This window comes from Aptenodytes forsteri, unplaced genomic scaffold, assembly GCF_000699145.1.
Source record: "Aptenodytes forsteri isolate BGI_AS27 unplaced genomic scaffold, ASM69914v1 Scaffold155, whole genome shotgun sequence".
NCBI classification, from domain to species: Eukaryota; Metazoa; Chordata; class Aves; order Sphenisciformes; family Spheniscidae; genus Aptenodytes; species Aptenodytes forsteri.
Window position 1 is genome coordinate 4189573 of NW_008794446.1, and position 16519 is coordinate 4206091.

General features: G+C 34.8%; 1 protein-coding gene across 1 annotated transcript in view; it reads right to left on the reverse strand.

The window, feature by feature from the left end:
* Window positions 1-9403, reverse strand: part of NBEA (neurobeachin) — a 437354-nt gene extending 427951 nt beyond the window's left edge. The window contains exons 1-4 of the mRNA XM_009290267.2: window positions 9398-9403; window positions 9105-9336; window positions 2390-2490; window positions 2043-2138 (exon numbers count right to left, since the gene is read on the reverse strand). Coding sequence (XP_009288542.1) covers window positions 2043-2138; window positions 2390-2490; window positions 9105-9336; window positions 9398-9403 — 435 coding nt within the window. The remainder of the gene's footprint in view (window positions 1-2042; window positions 2139-2389; window positions 2491-9104; window positions 9337-9397) is intronic.
* Window positions 9404-16519: the final 7116 nt, after the last annotated feature.

Sequence of the window (16519 nt, forward strand, 5' to 3'; positions counted from 1 at the left end):
TTTGGCGGGTGGTGAGCAATTGCATTGTGCATCACTTGCTTTGTATATTATTATTTATTATTATTATTATTATTATTATTATTACATTCTATTTCAATTATTAAACTGGTCTTATCTCAACCCATGAGTTTTCTCACTTTCACTTTTCCGATTCTCTCCCCCATCCCACTGGGGCAGGGGGGGAGTGAGCAAGCGGCTGTGTGGTGCTCAGTTGCCGACTGAGGTTAAACCACAACAGTGACTAATGTGCTACTTCTACAGACTGGCAGAGACGTACACAGTACTGGGAAGAGCCCTTCAGTTGGGACATTGAAGCAGCTCTCACCAGCAGATCAGCAGACTGGTTCAGTAGACTCTTGGCTCTTCATACTACCACTGAAGTTTTGGTTACATAAGGAGCATGCACCCAACTTTAAAGAGGGCGAATCTGATATTTATCATGCCAAGTAAACATTATGCTGTTTCTCTGTCTGATGTCATCACTGTGCATCACACCTGAAAACCTGAACTCAGTGCTAGTAAACTAAGTCCTATCCAGCCTCTTCCTTCTAATGAAGTGCTTCGTTGTTTGGGTCATTTTACAAGTAACGGACCCTTGGTCCGCTCCAGAACTTCATGGTGTAATCCAACATGCACTACTCAACAAATGTAAATTTGAAACTCATATTTCTTGATTTACAGGTGTGCAGTCAATGATGTGAAACAAGATCCTAACCAAGGAAAGAGAAATGCCTATTGGGCATTTCCATCAACTTTATGCTCCTGTAACTGATGCACCTCTTTGAACAGGGAGGAATATTTGAAATTCTTCCCCTGCAAAACTTTATTTGAAGCTCTGATACAAAATTAAATTTAAGAGAGACATTTCATCAGGGTTTGCCTCTGAAGCCCAGAAATGCCAAAGCAGCATCTGTCATTGTAGACATTCATATTCTGCAACAGCTGTCTTGCTGCTGCATATACTTTTAGTAGAGGTTAACTGTGGTTTTAATTTAGCAGTAGCAAATGAAACGCTCTTTTTCAAAACTCAGTAATTAATTCCTTAGACAATCCGCCCTATGCATTTTGCTGACACATCTGTTTGTGCAGTTGAATAGCAAACAAGATCAAGGAAGTGATTTAGCCAAAAATAATCCAGGTGAAAAACAGTGATTTTCAGCCAGTTTATTTCCCTCATGCAATCTGCCACACCAACAGCGGTATTCACAAAGAACAAGAGGTGGTATTTTATGCTTGAAGAAAATCAGTGCTATTGAGGAAGTACAAGTAGAACAGCCCAAGAGAAGCTCCTACCACCCTTAATGCACTAGCATGAAAAGACAGGGATCTCAGGATTATTTTCCCTTAAAAGATTCCAAGTTCTACCATGAGCATATACTATTCCATACCAGAATGGAACTGAACCTCAAATCCAGATTTCTCGGTTTCAAGCATTTGTATTTACTGCCTTAATAATCATATATAAAAATCTGTATACAATATTTGAATTTATTTGTAGGTTTTTCTGAATGTACATGCAGTGAATGGAAGAGAGAATATCTATTTGAGAAGGTTTAGTAAGGAATACAATTTCTTCGTTTTAAGTTATCTCAAAAAGTAAAGCCAAAGGAAGACCGCATTTAAATCATTAAAAGAGCTGATGGAGTTCAGACAAAAAGAAAAAGATATAATAAAATTTATGACTAAGCTGTCACTGTAAACTGCAATGACATGGACAAGCTCATCACTATATTCTCCTCAAGCCTCTGCTTTATATAATATCAATTACATTATTCAAATAAGTGTTCTTCGGAATTTTCAGTTTTTACTTTTATGATAACTTCCCCAGACAAAAATCTGCTATTTGACATTCCACCCTCACAAGTGCAACTTCTCAACACTACAACTACCTTGCAAACCTATGGAAGGCAAGGTCTACACTACTCAAGCATGTATTTCCCCTCTTGTTTCCTTTTCAAGAATTTCAAAACAAATGAAAGGAAATGCAAATGAGGAGCAATTTATTTGTTCCTCAAGTTGTAGTATTTTGGTTGAGAACTTACTGCAGCACTACAGCCTGGGAAGTTGAAAAAGGTATCAGGCCCATGTCTCTGTGGCATCTGATTAAGGACTGATAATAGTTTAACCGCATGTCTTGGCTGTGAAAACAAGAAAATTGCACAAAAGTCAATACAATCATTTTTGTACTCTCCAGGCTACAACGGAAACTGGACGGTTTTCAAACAACACAGCAAATTAACTCTAAAGCAGTTAGCAGAAATACTTCATAAACATATGCTCAATCAACATGAAAAAAAAATAATCAAGATTATATGTCCCAGAAGACAATTTATGTTAACTTCAGGCTCTAATGGAATGACACTTAATGCTTTATCTGATCACAGCTTACCCAGATTCCATTTTCGCCTCGAAGCATGCTGAACAAAAGCTTCAATTCTTTGACAGTGATGCTGTAGCTGGCAAGAACCCCCAACATATCAACTAGAAGATCTTCAAAGGAAAATAAAGTTATTCTGAACTCTGAATTTCATTGTTTTGACAAAACAGCTGAAAGAGTTAATACCTTTAAAAGTAAGTGTATTCATAAATTCTAAAAATCAAACTTAGTTGACTTAAATATTTTACAAAGGATTTCATATTCTCATTGTTTTAGTTATTTTAGAAATAAATTTACATATGCAGTTTTAGATTTTGCGTCACACTTTGAACAAAGTATCTATTAAATTTATGAAGAATTAATTCTTCCCATTTCACAACATTCATCATACATTATGAACTTATTGCTTGCTCCTTTCTACTTTTGGGATAAGGGTTTCTTCGTTCCTCTGAAATTAATATTTTTCAAAAATTTCTGACCTAAAAGATGCTTGATATTATTCTTTAACTTAAGCACAGCACATGATACTGAAAATTTGTATGGTTCCCACAGTTTTGCTACAGTGATAATGCTTCCAATTTTTACCAGAACGAAAGGCCAGGGAAAACAAACAAACAAACAAACAACCTCCAGAAATCATAGTAAGAAAACAATAAAAGACCACAATAAAAAGAAGTGATCAAAATTGCTAATGAATTTATGTAATACAGCTTTCATTAAAACATCTCAAAACCCATAAACGTTTAAAGTAATAGCATTACATAGCCTGCCTTTCAGAGAATACCAGGTTTAAAATTACTGCTAGTGCTTGGATCTTTATTTTAAAACACAGAATTTCATTTTAAGAATTTGTTAGCCTGTGGCATGCTGGACCTCACCTTATAGTCCACACTTTCTTCTGGAATAGCACTACTAAGAATTACTACTTCCTCTAGCAGGAGGAAGAACAATTTACTTATCTTCACAGATGTGGCATAAGATATTTAATTCAGAGATCAAGCAGTGAAGTACAGAGTTTCCAAAACAAAAAAAGCTATGACACAATAGAATCAGCATTAACAAACTTTTTCAATCTACTCAACAATCAGAAAATTCCCCCCATAAAACTTGTAGAAGACATGAACAAGCTTTTTGCAGGACTACATGTTCTTGTTCATTAGTGAAAGGATGACTCTTCCAGGTGCTTAAAAAGCATCCATCCTTTTCAAGGACATTTTGCATTGATATTTTGTTTTAAAACAAATTTTCTCTCTGCAAATCCCTACGTATGTGTTTTTGAGTAAAACCATCAATATCTATTTAACTTGTTCCACTCTGAAACCAACCTCTGGTCCTCAGTAAGCAAAAGGCATGTGTGAAGAATGAACTATCATTTAATTTACAGGAGACATAGTAAGCTGTTCAGTGAGTGAAACTGCATGTCAGGAAAGGCAAAAGAAAAACACTGTAACTTGCAGACATATTCACCATAAGATCTGGATATATTCCTAATGTTCAAGTATAGACTTCTTTTTCCCTTTCTTAAAAGGAAGAGTTTATTTAATCTTCCCTTTAAAATTAGTGCCACATTGTATTTGTGACAGAATTTCTTGAGGGAAAGCAAAATAAAGCTAAGAAAACTAAAAGCCCTTGTCTTTCATGACGGTGAATTCCATGGCTCAGCTCCTCCTCTAATACCTACAAGCATCCGCCCCCTTCACTGTACAGTCTCCAGTCTGCAATGTGAAGCCGGCAGTGATTGCACATATTGTATGTGATCAGAAATTGAGAACAGCAAAACACTGAAAACTCAGAAAGGGAAATCAGCACAAGTGAATACCAATCTTTGGCTGAGAATGTCCCAATTCTTATTCTGTAGTCTTAGCTTGCTATTCAGATCAAGCTACTTCAAATTTTGCTTCCTTTACAGAGAAAAAGTGTTACGTAGAAGCAAAATTGTTTGGTGAAAATCAGAACATCATTAAAAAATAAATCTTCTAACATAGATGACAAAAGTGTAAATTAAGACAGTCAAACACAGAAATGATTGGCAGGTTTTTAAAATCACTGAACATATGCTGCTTTGTTTCATTGTTATAGCCCTGTACTACCTTACGGCACAGAAAATTTCTTATTTCTACTGAAGATATTGATAACCCACAGGCATTAGAAATACATATTTATAAATAATGAATAAAACATTGATGGAGAGAAATAAATGTAAGCTCCCTAACAACGTAACTCTGGGTAAAACAAAGACATGAAAGATTGAAGCCCAGTAGGTAACAAGTAAAAATAAAGCAAAGAACATCTGTGGAAGTCGAAGCGCTTAATGCTACACAAAAATATTGCTGTAAAGACCTCTAAAGAAGGTTTGTTTCTTGTTTCAATAGAACAAGATTTAAAAAGAACTGTACTCTATTACATAACTTTATTCATACTTATTAGAAATCTCATATAAAAGAATCAGTCCACATCTGGTTTATAAATCCTAATAATCCACTCATCTATAAATGGACAAAGGTCACAAAACATACTACAATTGGATTTTTTTTAATGTTTACCTCATTTTTTTTTTTTATATTAAGATCACATATATAACTGGTATTTATGATCTCATTTCAGAAACAAGATTGTGTAAAATAATATTAAGTCCAGAAGGAGAAAACAGGCACCATTTCTCATTTTTAATGCATTTCTAAAATGCACTGAATGCAACAGATTTTATTTCTGTTAATGGCACCTTCTGACTACTTTCATACGAAGCAGTTTATATATGATCTATAACTTAACCAGAAACCTTGAAGGAATTCTTAATTCAGTCATTTAATATGAAAATACAATGGTAAAAGAGCCTGCCTCTCTTTCAAGGTACGATGAGCATATATCAAAATGAATGGTATGGCATTAACTTTAGAAGACGTATTAAACAGCATTGGAAATGCAACTTCAGGAAAACTACCCTCATGCCTCCTTAACCTTTTAATAACAGACAGCCTTGAGATTGTGAATTTTAACTCTGTTGGTGAAGTATATTAATTTCTACAGGTTGGCAATAGAGAATGTGATAATTTTGCAGTTTTTCTTATGGAACCAGTTGAAAGAGAAATGCTTGTTAACAGCCCATTAATGACAGAGCAGTCAAAAACTAATGTTTTTGCTTAAAAACCAGGAACTGTTTCAGTGCTTAAGAATGCAGTTCCAGCAATTTTAGAACAATTACCTACAGCATCACAACAGAACTGCAGGAAATAAAATGGGGCTCAAGGGAGACATATCCACTCTGTGCGATTTCAGGCTACTTTTTCATCCACCATTCAGACTTCTCTGAAGGTACTACAGACATGCTATCCCAAAGAGTCTCTCAGAGCAGATGATCTGCTTCACTACTCATCACCTGGAAATAGAGAACTTTAAACAGTGAATTCCTCAAGGAAGATCTTGTGCAGCTGTTAAAAAAAAAAAGTGCCAATCGCCTATGCAAACATTTTAGTAATTTCCCCTTAACTATTGATAAAATGGCTGACCATCCCCTATCTTAGTATAACAGATTATCACAGTACAAATATGACTTCTGACAGGTGATGCTTCTGGAAAGCAAACTGGAATACAAGTGGCAATGATCCCATTTGGATTGCAGTTGAGACTTTCAAGGTGATTAAGCTTTTATTCTTGACCACAGAATCTGCAAAATCTCAGAAGTGAGATATTTAAAGTGCTGAGAAGCCTCATGAATCTGACAGTCTTCATCTAAACAGACAGACAAGTTCTTTTCACTGCAAAAAGTTGGGTACGTGTTTATTTGCTGTTGTCTTACTTTCATAAAACCAGAGAAGAGTGGCTTCAGACTTAGACTGGTCCTGAAAGTGTGCTGTCAGAACATAAAACAGAGATTATGCCTGTCTTGCCTATTTAAACCTTATCTGGGTCTATTCGCAGCATTTCACAAAGGAGCAAGCGAGATGACCTAAAAACAAACAAACAACTCCCCAAAAAAACACAAATAAAAACCAGAAAACCTGTATCCTTCACAGATGATGAAAGCCAACTGCAAAAGGCTGGGCTGACAGAGTATTAGCAACTGTTTTGGGCAGAAAGTGGTACTTACTTCCTAGGAGTAAGCACTAATACAGCTCTTGTTCAAAACATCCTCTCTGAATGTTAAAAATCATTTTGCCACAAAATTTCTTACTTTATTCTCTGGGTTTGGAAAGTTCATAGAAATTTTTGGGGCAAAGCAGTTCTACAATCATTTGGAGTCAATTATGACCTCAACATCTGCATAGTAGATTAGGGAACACAGACATTGTCACTGATTTTGTCATCAAGCGCCTACCATTGGACTAATTATTACATGAACATATTTATTACTTCTGACTTATTACCAACATTGTTGCCACTTATAAAAGGGTGGTGAGGTGCTTGCAGAAATCAAGAGATAAAAGCAAAATGATGAATTTGGTTGCTTCCATGTCTTTGTCAGAAAAATTCTCAAAAAACCCACATTCTCATCTATTTACAGTTCTCAGAGAAAGACCCTACAAAGTGGGATTCTGTTAGATCCCTGCTCATGATATACAGAAGACTATTTAGATAATTTGACACACATTGTAGAGCTAAAATGCCATCAGAACTCCACTCTTCAGTTTTGATTTTAAATTAAATATGTGCTTTCATCATCAGTGTAAATATACAAAGAGCAAGCTTACTCATGTTTTTTCTGTGGAAGGTCTCTTTCTGAAGTACTGTGTGACTACTCTCAGAACAAGATTAATGGGGTAGAGGCTCCATTAATTTTTTTATTAATGTACTACCCCAGGTTTATATTAATAGTTGTCAATTCAGAGTGATTTTTCAATTCCCAAATGCTCCTGGAAGCCAGATCCTATACTCTTGATTTCTGACTTCTGCAATTAGCTAAGCATTTTTTAAACATTCTCTGTAACAGGGACATCATCACAGTTATATATGCCACATACAGAAGTACTATTTAGGGGAGCTCAAATTGGACAAATTTTATTGGTATGATTACTGATGTAAGCACATTATTTCCATGACTGAAACCCTGAAAAACTTCAAGATAAAAATGTTTGTTTTCATCAACTAATGTCTTATATTTAATGTGAACCTCAATGATTCTATGATTCTATGATTCTATTCTATGATTCTTGATTTCTGACTTCTGCAATTAGCTAAGCATTTTTTAAACATTCTCTGTAACAGGGACATCATCACAGTTATATATGCCACATACAGAAGTACTATTTAGGGGAGCTCAAATTGGACAAATTTTATTGGTATGATTACTGATGTAAGCACATTATTTCCATGACTGAAACCCTGAAAAACTTCAAGATAAAAATGTTTGTTTTCATCAACTAATGTCTTATATTTAATGTGGAATAAAACAGTATCTTTGCCCTTACACTATTCTGACATATTTACAAGTCCTGCAAAACAAAACATACTTGGTGAAAATCATTGGTTTGTGAACCTACTGATCTGTTATACTTCAGTCTGAATCTCACAGTACAATATTTAGCATAACACTTCTGGTTTTAGCATTTACGCATACATTTCCAATCAACAAGATGTTTGCTGAGACTTGCTTTGAAATACAGAATATATCTTTTTCAAATACTTAATATTACAGATGCCTTTATGCTGAAAAAGGCCAAGGACAAAAACATTCCTGACTTATCCAGTTTTCATGCTGCTGTTACCCTCCTCTTGTTTCTGGTCTGAAATCCTCACTGGTTTACTGTTCCACAAAGCCTATATATGTGTCAGGAATCAGATCATCAACTAAAATCTTACAATTATGGAAAACAAACCTCTTCAGTCTTTCAAAAATGCTTCACAATTTAAAAATCCTACTATCGGTCCCAAACTATGTAAAAATGAAGAACTACCTTCACACTGAGTTGAAAGAAACTGCTTGGCTTAAGTTTCTCCCCAAGAAAAATAAGTAGATAAATACTCATCATATGTAGTTCTTAGCTGTCATATTTAAATGTGACAACCAAACCTGCTCCTCTAACCAAGTAATTCAGGATTACAATCTGTACCCTACTACTGACAGGACGTAGTATGGAATAACACAAACTCCTTCAAACATACTCTGAAAACCTTAGCTGTGCAACTTCATCACTTATTTTCAGTAAGCGAACAAAGTATGCTATTTTTTTAATGCTGTAAAAAAATTATAGGACATTAAAAGACACAGGTATAAAAACAGAAGAGATATTATAGGGAGCACGGCTATACATTATGAAAAGGTTGTTTAATAACATCCAAATGTCCAGCATTCAAAGCTATGAATAATTTCTGATACGCTGTCCGATATCGGTTATATTTAAAGTGGAACATAAGAACAATTCTAACATCTGAGTTACTCAAAATTATCAATGCACTTAAAACGTAAAATATTACCTTCACGGGTAAGTAGTCTAACATGTACTGTTCTTAATTATGTTCAAAATTGCTTTTTTTTATCACAAAGATAACATTATCTTCTCAGATGAATTAACAGGCAGTTATTTTAAACAATATATCTGCATATATTTTAAACTAAGGATATATTTTTGTCATTTTTCTGAAATTGGTAAAAAAGTCCTTCTACCTTAATAGCACTACTAACCAAAATATCACTTTAAGTAAAAACCAAGTTATCCCAAACCCTTCCATAATCACAAAACGTTGACAGTTCAAGAATGCAATAATTATTTTATCAGTTGGCAATTTATACCTGCAATCATGTCGTCCACAGTGCTCATCTTCAGCAGTACCTGTTCAATTAAGCCAACTTCTGTGCTAGTCTGTAAATTACGGACACTTTTACGTAGAATTGCTGTGAACATACTCCAGATTTCTGCTTGGCACGTTACATCACAGTGCTCCAAAAGCTCTGACATGCATGTAATGCTCTCTGCATCCTGGATTATAAAGTTCATCTCTAGATCAAATTCGCCACCAACCAGCTACAAAAGAAAACAAGAACAGTATTACAATGTGAAATACATAGTTTAGTGTCTTTCATACCTCCATTCTGACCAACACTGAATATTTTTTGCATGATGAGAGAGGAAATTTTGATAGAGAAACTCACAGCTATGATCTGTAAAACAGCAAATTAACAATCATGCTATGCAAAACATAGCTTGTACAAAATATACACTCTAATATAATAAAATATTACCTTCAATTTTGTCATATGACACTTTCATAAAATGAATTTAAAAATATTTGAAATATTCCTTCCTATAAAGTAATTGAAATGGTAGCCTGGCCCAGAGAGATGTAGTGCAGAAGCTGCAGAATCTGAAAAGCTCAAAAGCAATTGAAGCTTTCCTACAGTTCACTGAAGAGAAATTTGCCTACTCAGAAATAAAAAGACACTGAAAATAATTTACCTATGTTTTCTCCTGATATAAGCCAACATTTGCTCTTAGTTATGTGTTTGCAAGACCTTACTGCCCTTTCCATTGTACCACCCAAACAGTCATGCAGTCATGCTCAGAAAAAGAATCAGCGATTTGCTGTGGACCAAAGCAAACATTGAAAACTTGCTTAATTATACCGCAGATCAGTTCATCGTGTGGCCACGGAAACCTACTGCTGCTGCAAGGGAGAGAAAGCACTGCGTGAGGAACAAGCACTCAGATGAAAAGTGATTTAACAGCAGTACTGATGAAATTATAGCCTGACTCCTATCTACCAAGATACCTGCAAAATGCTATCAGTGTCCTGAGCTCCAATTAACTAGCACAACTACTGGGCACATTTTAGGAGGGGAAAAAAAAGAAAAAAAAAAATTAGCAAAAATTTGCAAAAGTTATAGTCAAAACCAAGTATATCTTAAGGAATGGAATTCACCAATTTCAATCAGCCATTTGTGTAACTTTAAAAAGATGAACTCAGAACACCTTACTGAACTGAATATGAAACTTAGTTTAAAAAATAATCCCCTTTTAATGGCAGAAACATCTTTCAATTTTGAAGGAAACAAAGCCTGACTCTTATGCATCCTACTTTATTCTAGTAACCTTGAAGAATTTTGCAAGCACTAATTTTACATTTCAATAACTGCAAATATATTACCTAATTCAGAATGGCAAAAGAGCAGAATAAATTAATTCTAAAGCAGTTTTAAGACACTCTTTCTATTTGTTTCAGGAAGTTATATATTGAAATTGCAATAATATGTTTTAAATTGAAGATATTCAAAGAATTCATCACTTATAAGTGCACAACTTCAATGGTCACTTTTAATAGAAGGCTATTTTATAGCCTATTTAAAGCAGTTGGTATTGCCTTCAAATTAAACTCCAAACAAGAAGCAAGCTGAAATATTATGCAAACTTTTTTTTGATGGTTAAACCTATCCAAATACTCAAAGTCTTCTTTCACTCCCAATCTTCAGACAGAATTAGTACAACTAAGCAAGGACTTGCTTTATCTTCTACCCTCATTTATTATTTTTCATCCACTTACAAGTTACTTTTTCTCTATCAATTAATTGCTCATAACCAATTTATATTTTTCTAACATAAAAGCTTCTAATATACTAAATATATAAACTGACTACCTCCTTAGTTCTCCTGAGACATTTGATTACATTCAAATAAAACTATTATCCTAATTGAGTAGTATTTTAGTTTAGAACTTGTGACTGCATATCATATATTTGCATATTTGGTAAACACATAACGTATACCAAGGGCAGGCAATAAAACTGTCAAAATTAGAAGCAGAGTATTTCTATGGTCATTCTTTAGAATCATGAAAGAGTTTCACAGAGGAAAAACCCACACTTTTAAAGAAACCCAGGTGGAGTTTCTATTTCTGAAAACAGCAGTAACCGGTGCACACTTCACCAGCTGGGTTGTTGTCTTCTCAGGTATCTCTCCACCTGGATAAGCCTCTCTGAGATTATGTTAAAAACACACAGAGGTAAAATAGGCACCTGTAGAAGACATTCAGCTAAACTCTCTTAGATGCTTATCCTAAGATGAAATGAAGCCCCTTCTGGAAGTGTCTACTTCTTTCCATTTCTTTCTATGCAGAAAATCTAGGATAAAAAATCATGTTTGTGGATTCTCCATCCTTGGATACATTCAAAAGATACATACATAGACCTGGACAACTGGCTGTAGTTGGCCCAGCTTGTGCAAAAGGGTTGGATCAGAGAGCCTCCAGAGATCCCTTCCAGCCTCAACAATTCTATGATAATATTTAGATATACAACTTTCAGATACCTAATTTAGGTGAGATGAATCCCACCATTTGTTTTTGATAAGAGATGGACCTAAAAACAGGGAGAAAACTAGTAATACCTCATTTGGAATGCAGAGGTTCAATACAGACTGATCCCCCTTTCCTCAAACACTATTCATTGTAAAATTCTTGCTAATATAAATTAATAAACCAACATAGAATGGTTAAAACAGACTAAAATAATTCACAACAGACTAAAATAGTTCAAACTGTATTTGCTTGCTAATGTCAATTAATATACTAATACGTAACATTTAAAACAGACTGAAATAGAGCTCACTGAGTCTGAAGTGATGGGAGGTTTCAGTACTATTAGAAACAATCTGTCTGTATATATAAAACATCTCAGCAAATCTGCATCAAAAAAAACACTGAATGCTAATAAAATTGATTTTATGGAGAATCTTCTACTGGGCTACGAACTATCCAGTAGGTATTACAATTATTTTACTTGTCCATTTGGCAGCAAGAGATTTATAGTCCATCAGAGTGACTGCTTATTTCACCACAGAGAACATTAAAATGTACCTGATTTGCCCTTAACTGCAGTTTAAGCATATTTCAGCCAATAAAAATGATCATAATTATCATTAAAATCAACTTCCTCAGTAAAGGAAACAAATTAACGAACTAATTAACGGTGATGGAAAAAATTTAAGAAGGTGGGGGGAGGGTTATTTTTTTAAAGTAGTCATAATAAAAACCAACATAAATTAAAAACATTAACAGTCATGGTAGTAACCCAAAAACCAACATAAATTAAAAACATTAACAGTCATGATAAAAAGAAGTCTAAGATGACAAAGAAAATCTAAACAAAAATGGAGTATACAGAAATAAATGACCACAGTTAAATTGTGTTCAAGAAGTAATAGAAAGCAACCACCTCTGCTTTAAAATGTGAAAAATAAAATATAATTCAGCCAAGGAAAGAAGTAGAACGTTCACTACAAAAAAAAAAGCATTGTGCAACAACATTTCTACACCTGCATTTCCCAAGCAAAAGACAGTAGATAAAGAGGAATAACCAGTCAGTCTTCACAACAGAGGGAGATTATCAGTGGAGAACCATAGCGATAATGAGCTGGTAACAAGTGTGGATACTAATGAAAGGACAAAGTTTGCTGAACAGCCAAAAAACATTAAATGCAGTTAAAAAACACCAAGTACTGAGAGCTGCAAAGATTTTTCTGATATCAAGTGGCCGGGCAACAACATATAAGAAGAGTCCAAAGTTAGTAAATGCAAAGTAATGCCACATTATTATAGTTTTACCCATATGTACAAAAAGACTGGCTCAGATCTGGTATTATCAGCCAGAAAGGAGATCTTGGAGTCCCTGTGAGTCCTACTTTAAATAACTAAGGCACATTAAAAACTGTCAGTAGGCAACTGTAAAAATTCGTAATGAATTTGCAACTTTATAACTTGGGTTCTCGTTGCAATACCACACACAAAAAAGTTAAATCATACTGCAATAAAAAGTAACTTATTTTTAATACAACATGTGGAAGAGTTCTGTAGTACGACAAATTTCAGCTAGAGTACAATACGAACACTAAGACAGAAATCCTTACAGGAGCCAGTATACCTTACCATAAATCAGTGTTCTTTCTATATCATAGATCTCAAACACAATCTTTTTTCTTATGTCAAACACTCGGTCTTAATTTGCATTCTTCAAGTGAACATTTAATATTCAGTAAAGACCATGCTTTCACTGTGATTAAGTATCTTGAATTATTGCTTGTCCTTTGCAAAGCTCATGTATCACTTTTTAACTATTCTGCATCTTTCACAGCACAGCCATAAGAAATGAAGCAGCAAGAAATGAAGCAGCAAACTAATGTACAGATCATGGTTCCAAGTCAGATGAATATGGCCAACAAGCATAACTCCTCCTGAAGAAGTACTGAACTGGCAGTTATAAGCAAATTAGGCTATCTTCCCTATCCTGAGGTTGTTTACAATGACAGGTTGACACTCCTTGCTCCAAGAACCTACACCACCATCTTCAAAAGCAGCTGCACTACTCAGAATCTCCATTTTTCTGAATACTGTGGTCATTCCTCAATAAGCTTCTACCATTCATTATGCTATGCAATAAAAGTGTTTCTTCCTAAGCTGCTGCATCTCTGCAGAACTTAGGCCAGTCTTTTATGCCCTTTTGATCTAGAACAGAGATGAAATATTCCCCCCAAAATAGAGAAGCTGTCTACATATGCTTGATAGTATATTCAGATCAGTTCTCAAAATGGAGTAAAATATGTGCTGCTGAACATCTAGAATTAAATTGTTTACTTGTGAAAATCAGAATTCTTCAGAATCAGATTCTTCTATCAGTACTTAAAGGGGGCTTATAAAAAAGATGGTGGCAAACTTTTTAGCAGGGCCTGTTGCGACAGGACAAGGGGGAATGGCTTTAAACTAAAGGGGAGTAGATTTAAACTAGATATAAGGAAGGGATTTTTTACGCTGAGGGTGGTGAAACACTGGCACAGGTTGCCCAGAGAGGTGGTGGCTGCCCCATGCCTGGAAACATTCAAGGTCAGGTTGGACGGGGCTCTGAGCAACCTGATTTAGTTGAAGATGTCCCTGCCCCCGGCAGGAGGGGTTGGACTAGATGACCTTTAAAGGTCCCTTCCAACCCAAACTATTCTGTGATTCTATGACAAATCAAGTTTTGAAGAATGGATTGAAATGAAGAGAGAATAGAATAGAATAGAATAGAATAGAATAGGACTATTTCAGTTGGAAGGGATGTACAACGATCCTCTAGTCCAACTGTCTGACCACTTCACGGCTGACCAAAAGTGTTGAGGGTATTATCCAAATGCCTCTTAAACACTGACAGGCTTGGGGTATCGACCACCTCTCTAGGAAGCCTGTTCCAGTGTTTCACCACCCTCTTGGTAAAGAAATGCTTCCTAATGTCCAGTCTAAACCTCCGCTGACACAGCTTAGAACCATTCCCACACGTCCTATCACTGGATACCAGGGAGAAGAGATCAGCACCTCCCTCTCCACTTCCCTTCCTCAGGAAGGTGTAGAGAGCAATGAGGTCATCCCTCAGTCTTCTTTTCTCCAATAATAGATGGCTTCTCAACTTGAAAAATCCATAAAAATCCATAAAATGAACACAGAAGGAAAGGAAAGATAGCAGTCAATCTTAGAAGAAATAAACAAATAGAACATCAGGATGATTATGCTACTGAATGGCAACAAATTCAAAGAAAGCAGAGGTCAGAACTTCTTCTAGGAGGATTTTATAAAAAAACCCTGACGACATGAAGATCTTTCAACACAATTTCATCTGTGATCAAAAAAAACCAAACAACTGCCAAGCATAAGGATCTAAAGAAGTGTGTAAAATGCAAAAAGATATTTTAGAAGCATTTAGTATTTTTTTGGTTAAATGAAAAACATGAGTGCATTCTGCTAAAGAAAGAATGACACAGTAATACAAATACATGGTAACAATAAAATGTGAAAATCTGAACTACAGGGAGATCAAATAAAACTTTTTTTTTTTTTTGCAATTACTTTCATGTTAAATACATAAAGTATCAAAAATTTCTCAGAATAGTCTATTTTTCCATGTTCTGCACTCATACTTTGGAAAAATTTTCATGGTACCTAAACTGGATATTTCTGTTTACTTTTAACACTTTACACATACTTCTCTCTACTCCTTGTCTGATTCGCAGTCTTAAGAACTACTAACCTGTGCAACTGAAACTTACTTTTAATTAGTAAGAATATTTTTTTGGCAGAGTTTTTGGTTTCTTCAAATGTCATCTTAATTACAAGGATGCTTACAAGGAGAAAAAGGTATTATCTATAACCATCTTCTACTTCTTGTCTTGTATTTAATCTGTAAACACTTTTGGGCAGGCAAAGATATTTTTTCAGTTTCACATTCTTCCAGCATAAGGTGAAATGCGATTGTAACTTACCTACACAAAAACAAACCTCTTTATTGTAACCCTTTTTTCCCCATCTATATTAACAGTCTTGTATTTTATGTATTTGTCTTGATCAAAGAAAGTATATTAAAACTAATAAACCAAAGTCTTCAAACATCTGAATCTCTAAATTTGCTGTTCATTGCCATCAAAGAAGCACTTCTTTCTAGTTTGCTTCAAGTTTGATTCCTATCTGCATTTATTTCAACAAAAACCAAGAATATAAATTCTAGAATACTAGACAGACAGTGTCATTGAAAAATGCAATTATCACAATGGTATAATTACTACAACTCTAACAACATCCAGGTCAGACTTGCACCAAGGCACTCCTTCCTTCCCTCTCCTAATTAAGTACTGTCACACTTGCTCTACCTTTTCTAAGGCCAAGAATAAATGAGGGCATATCACAGTCAATATGACAACCATTCTTATCTGTTTTGGACTAGTTTGTGAGAACCACTTTAGGTTAAAATAAATACATATTTACATAATACAATCTTGCCTGGTCAGCGTAGGAGGTAAGCAGTTTGGAAACAAAATTATTCATTCTCTTCCTCTCCCTGATGTTCATATATCTTTTTAGGCATTGCAAAACAGCTGACTTGGCATTTGGCACAAATTACAAAAGAGCTGGAAATAACCAGCTGGGATAGGAGTGAGATTCTTTTAAAATTCCAAATCAATTAGTTGTTTTAAAGAGAAAATTAGTAAACTTTTTACCCTTTATAACAAAGGCCATCACATAACATTCAACAATAATTTGTGTTCAAATTGGAACATCTTTTCTACAAAACAACATTGAATTGATTTCATAATCACCAGTAAGAGTTCAAAATACGTGGAATCAGACTGCTACTGCTTCTTTTCTAAAGATAGGGCTCCAATTTAAGCATTAAAACACAGTAGTCTGACAAAAGCA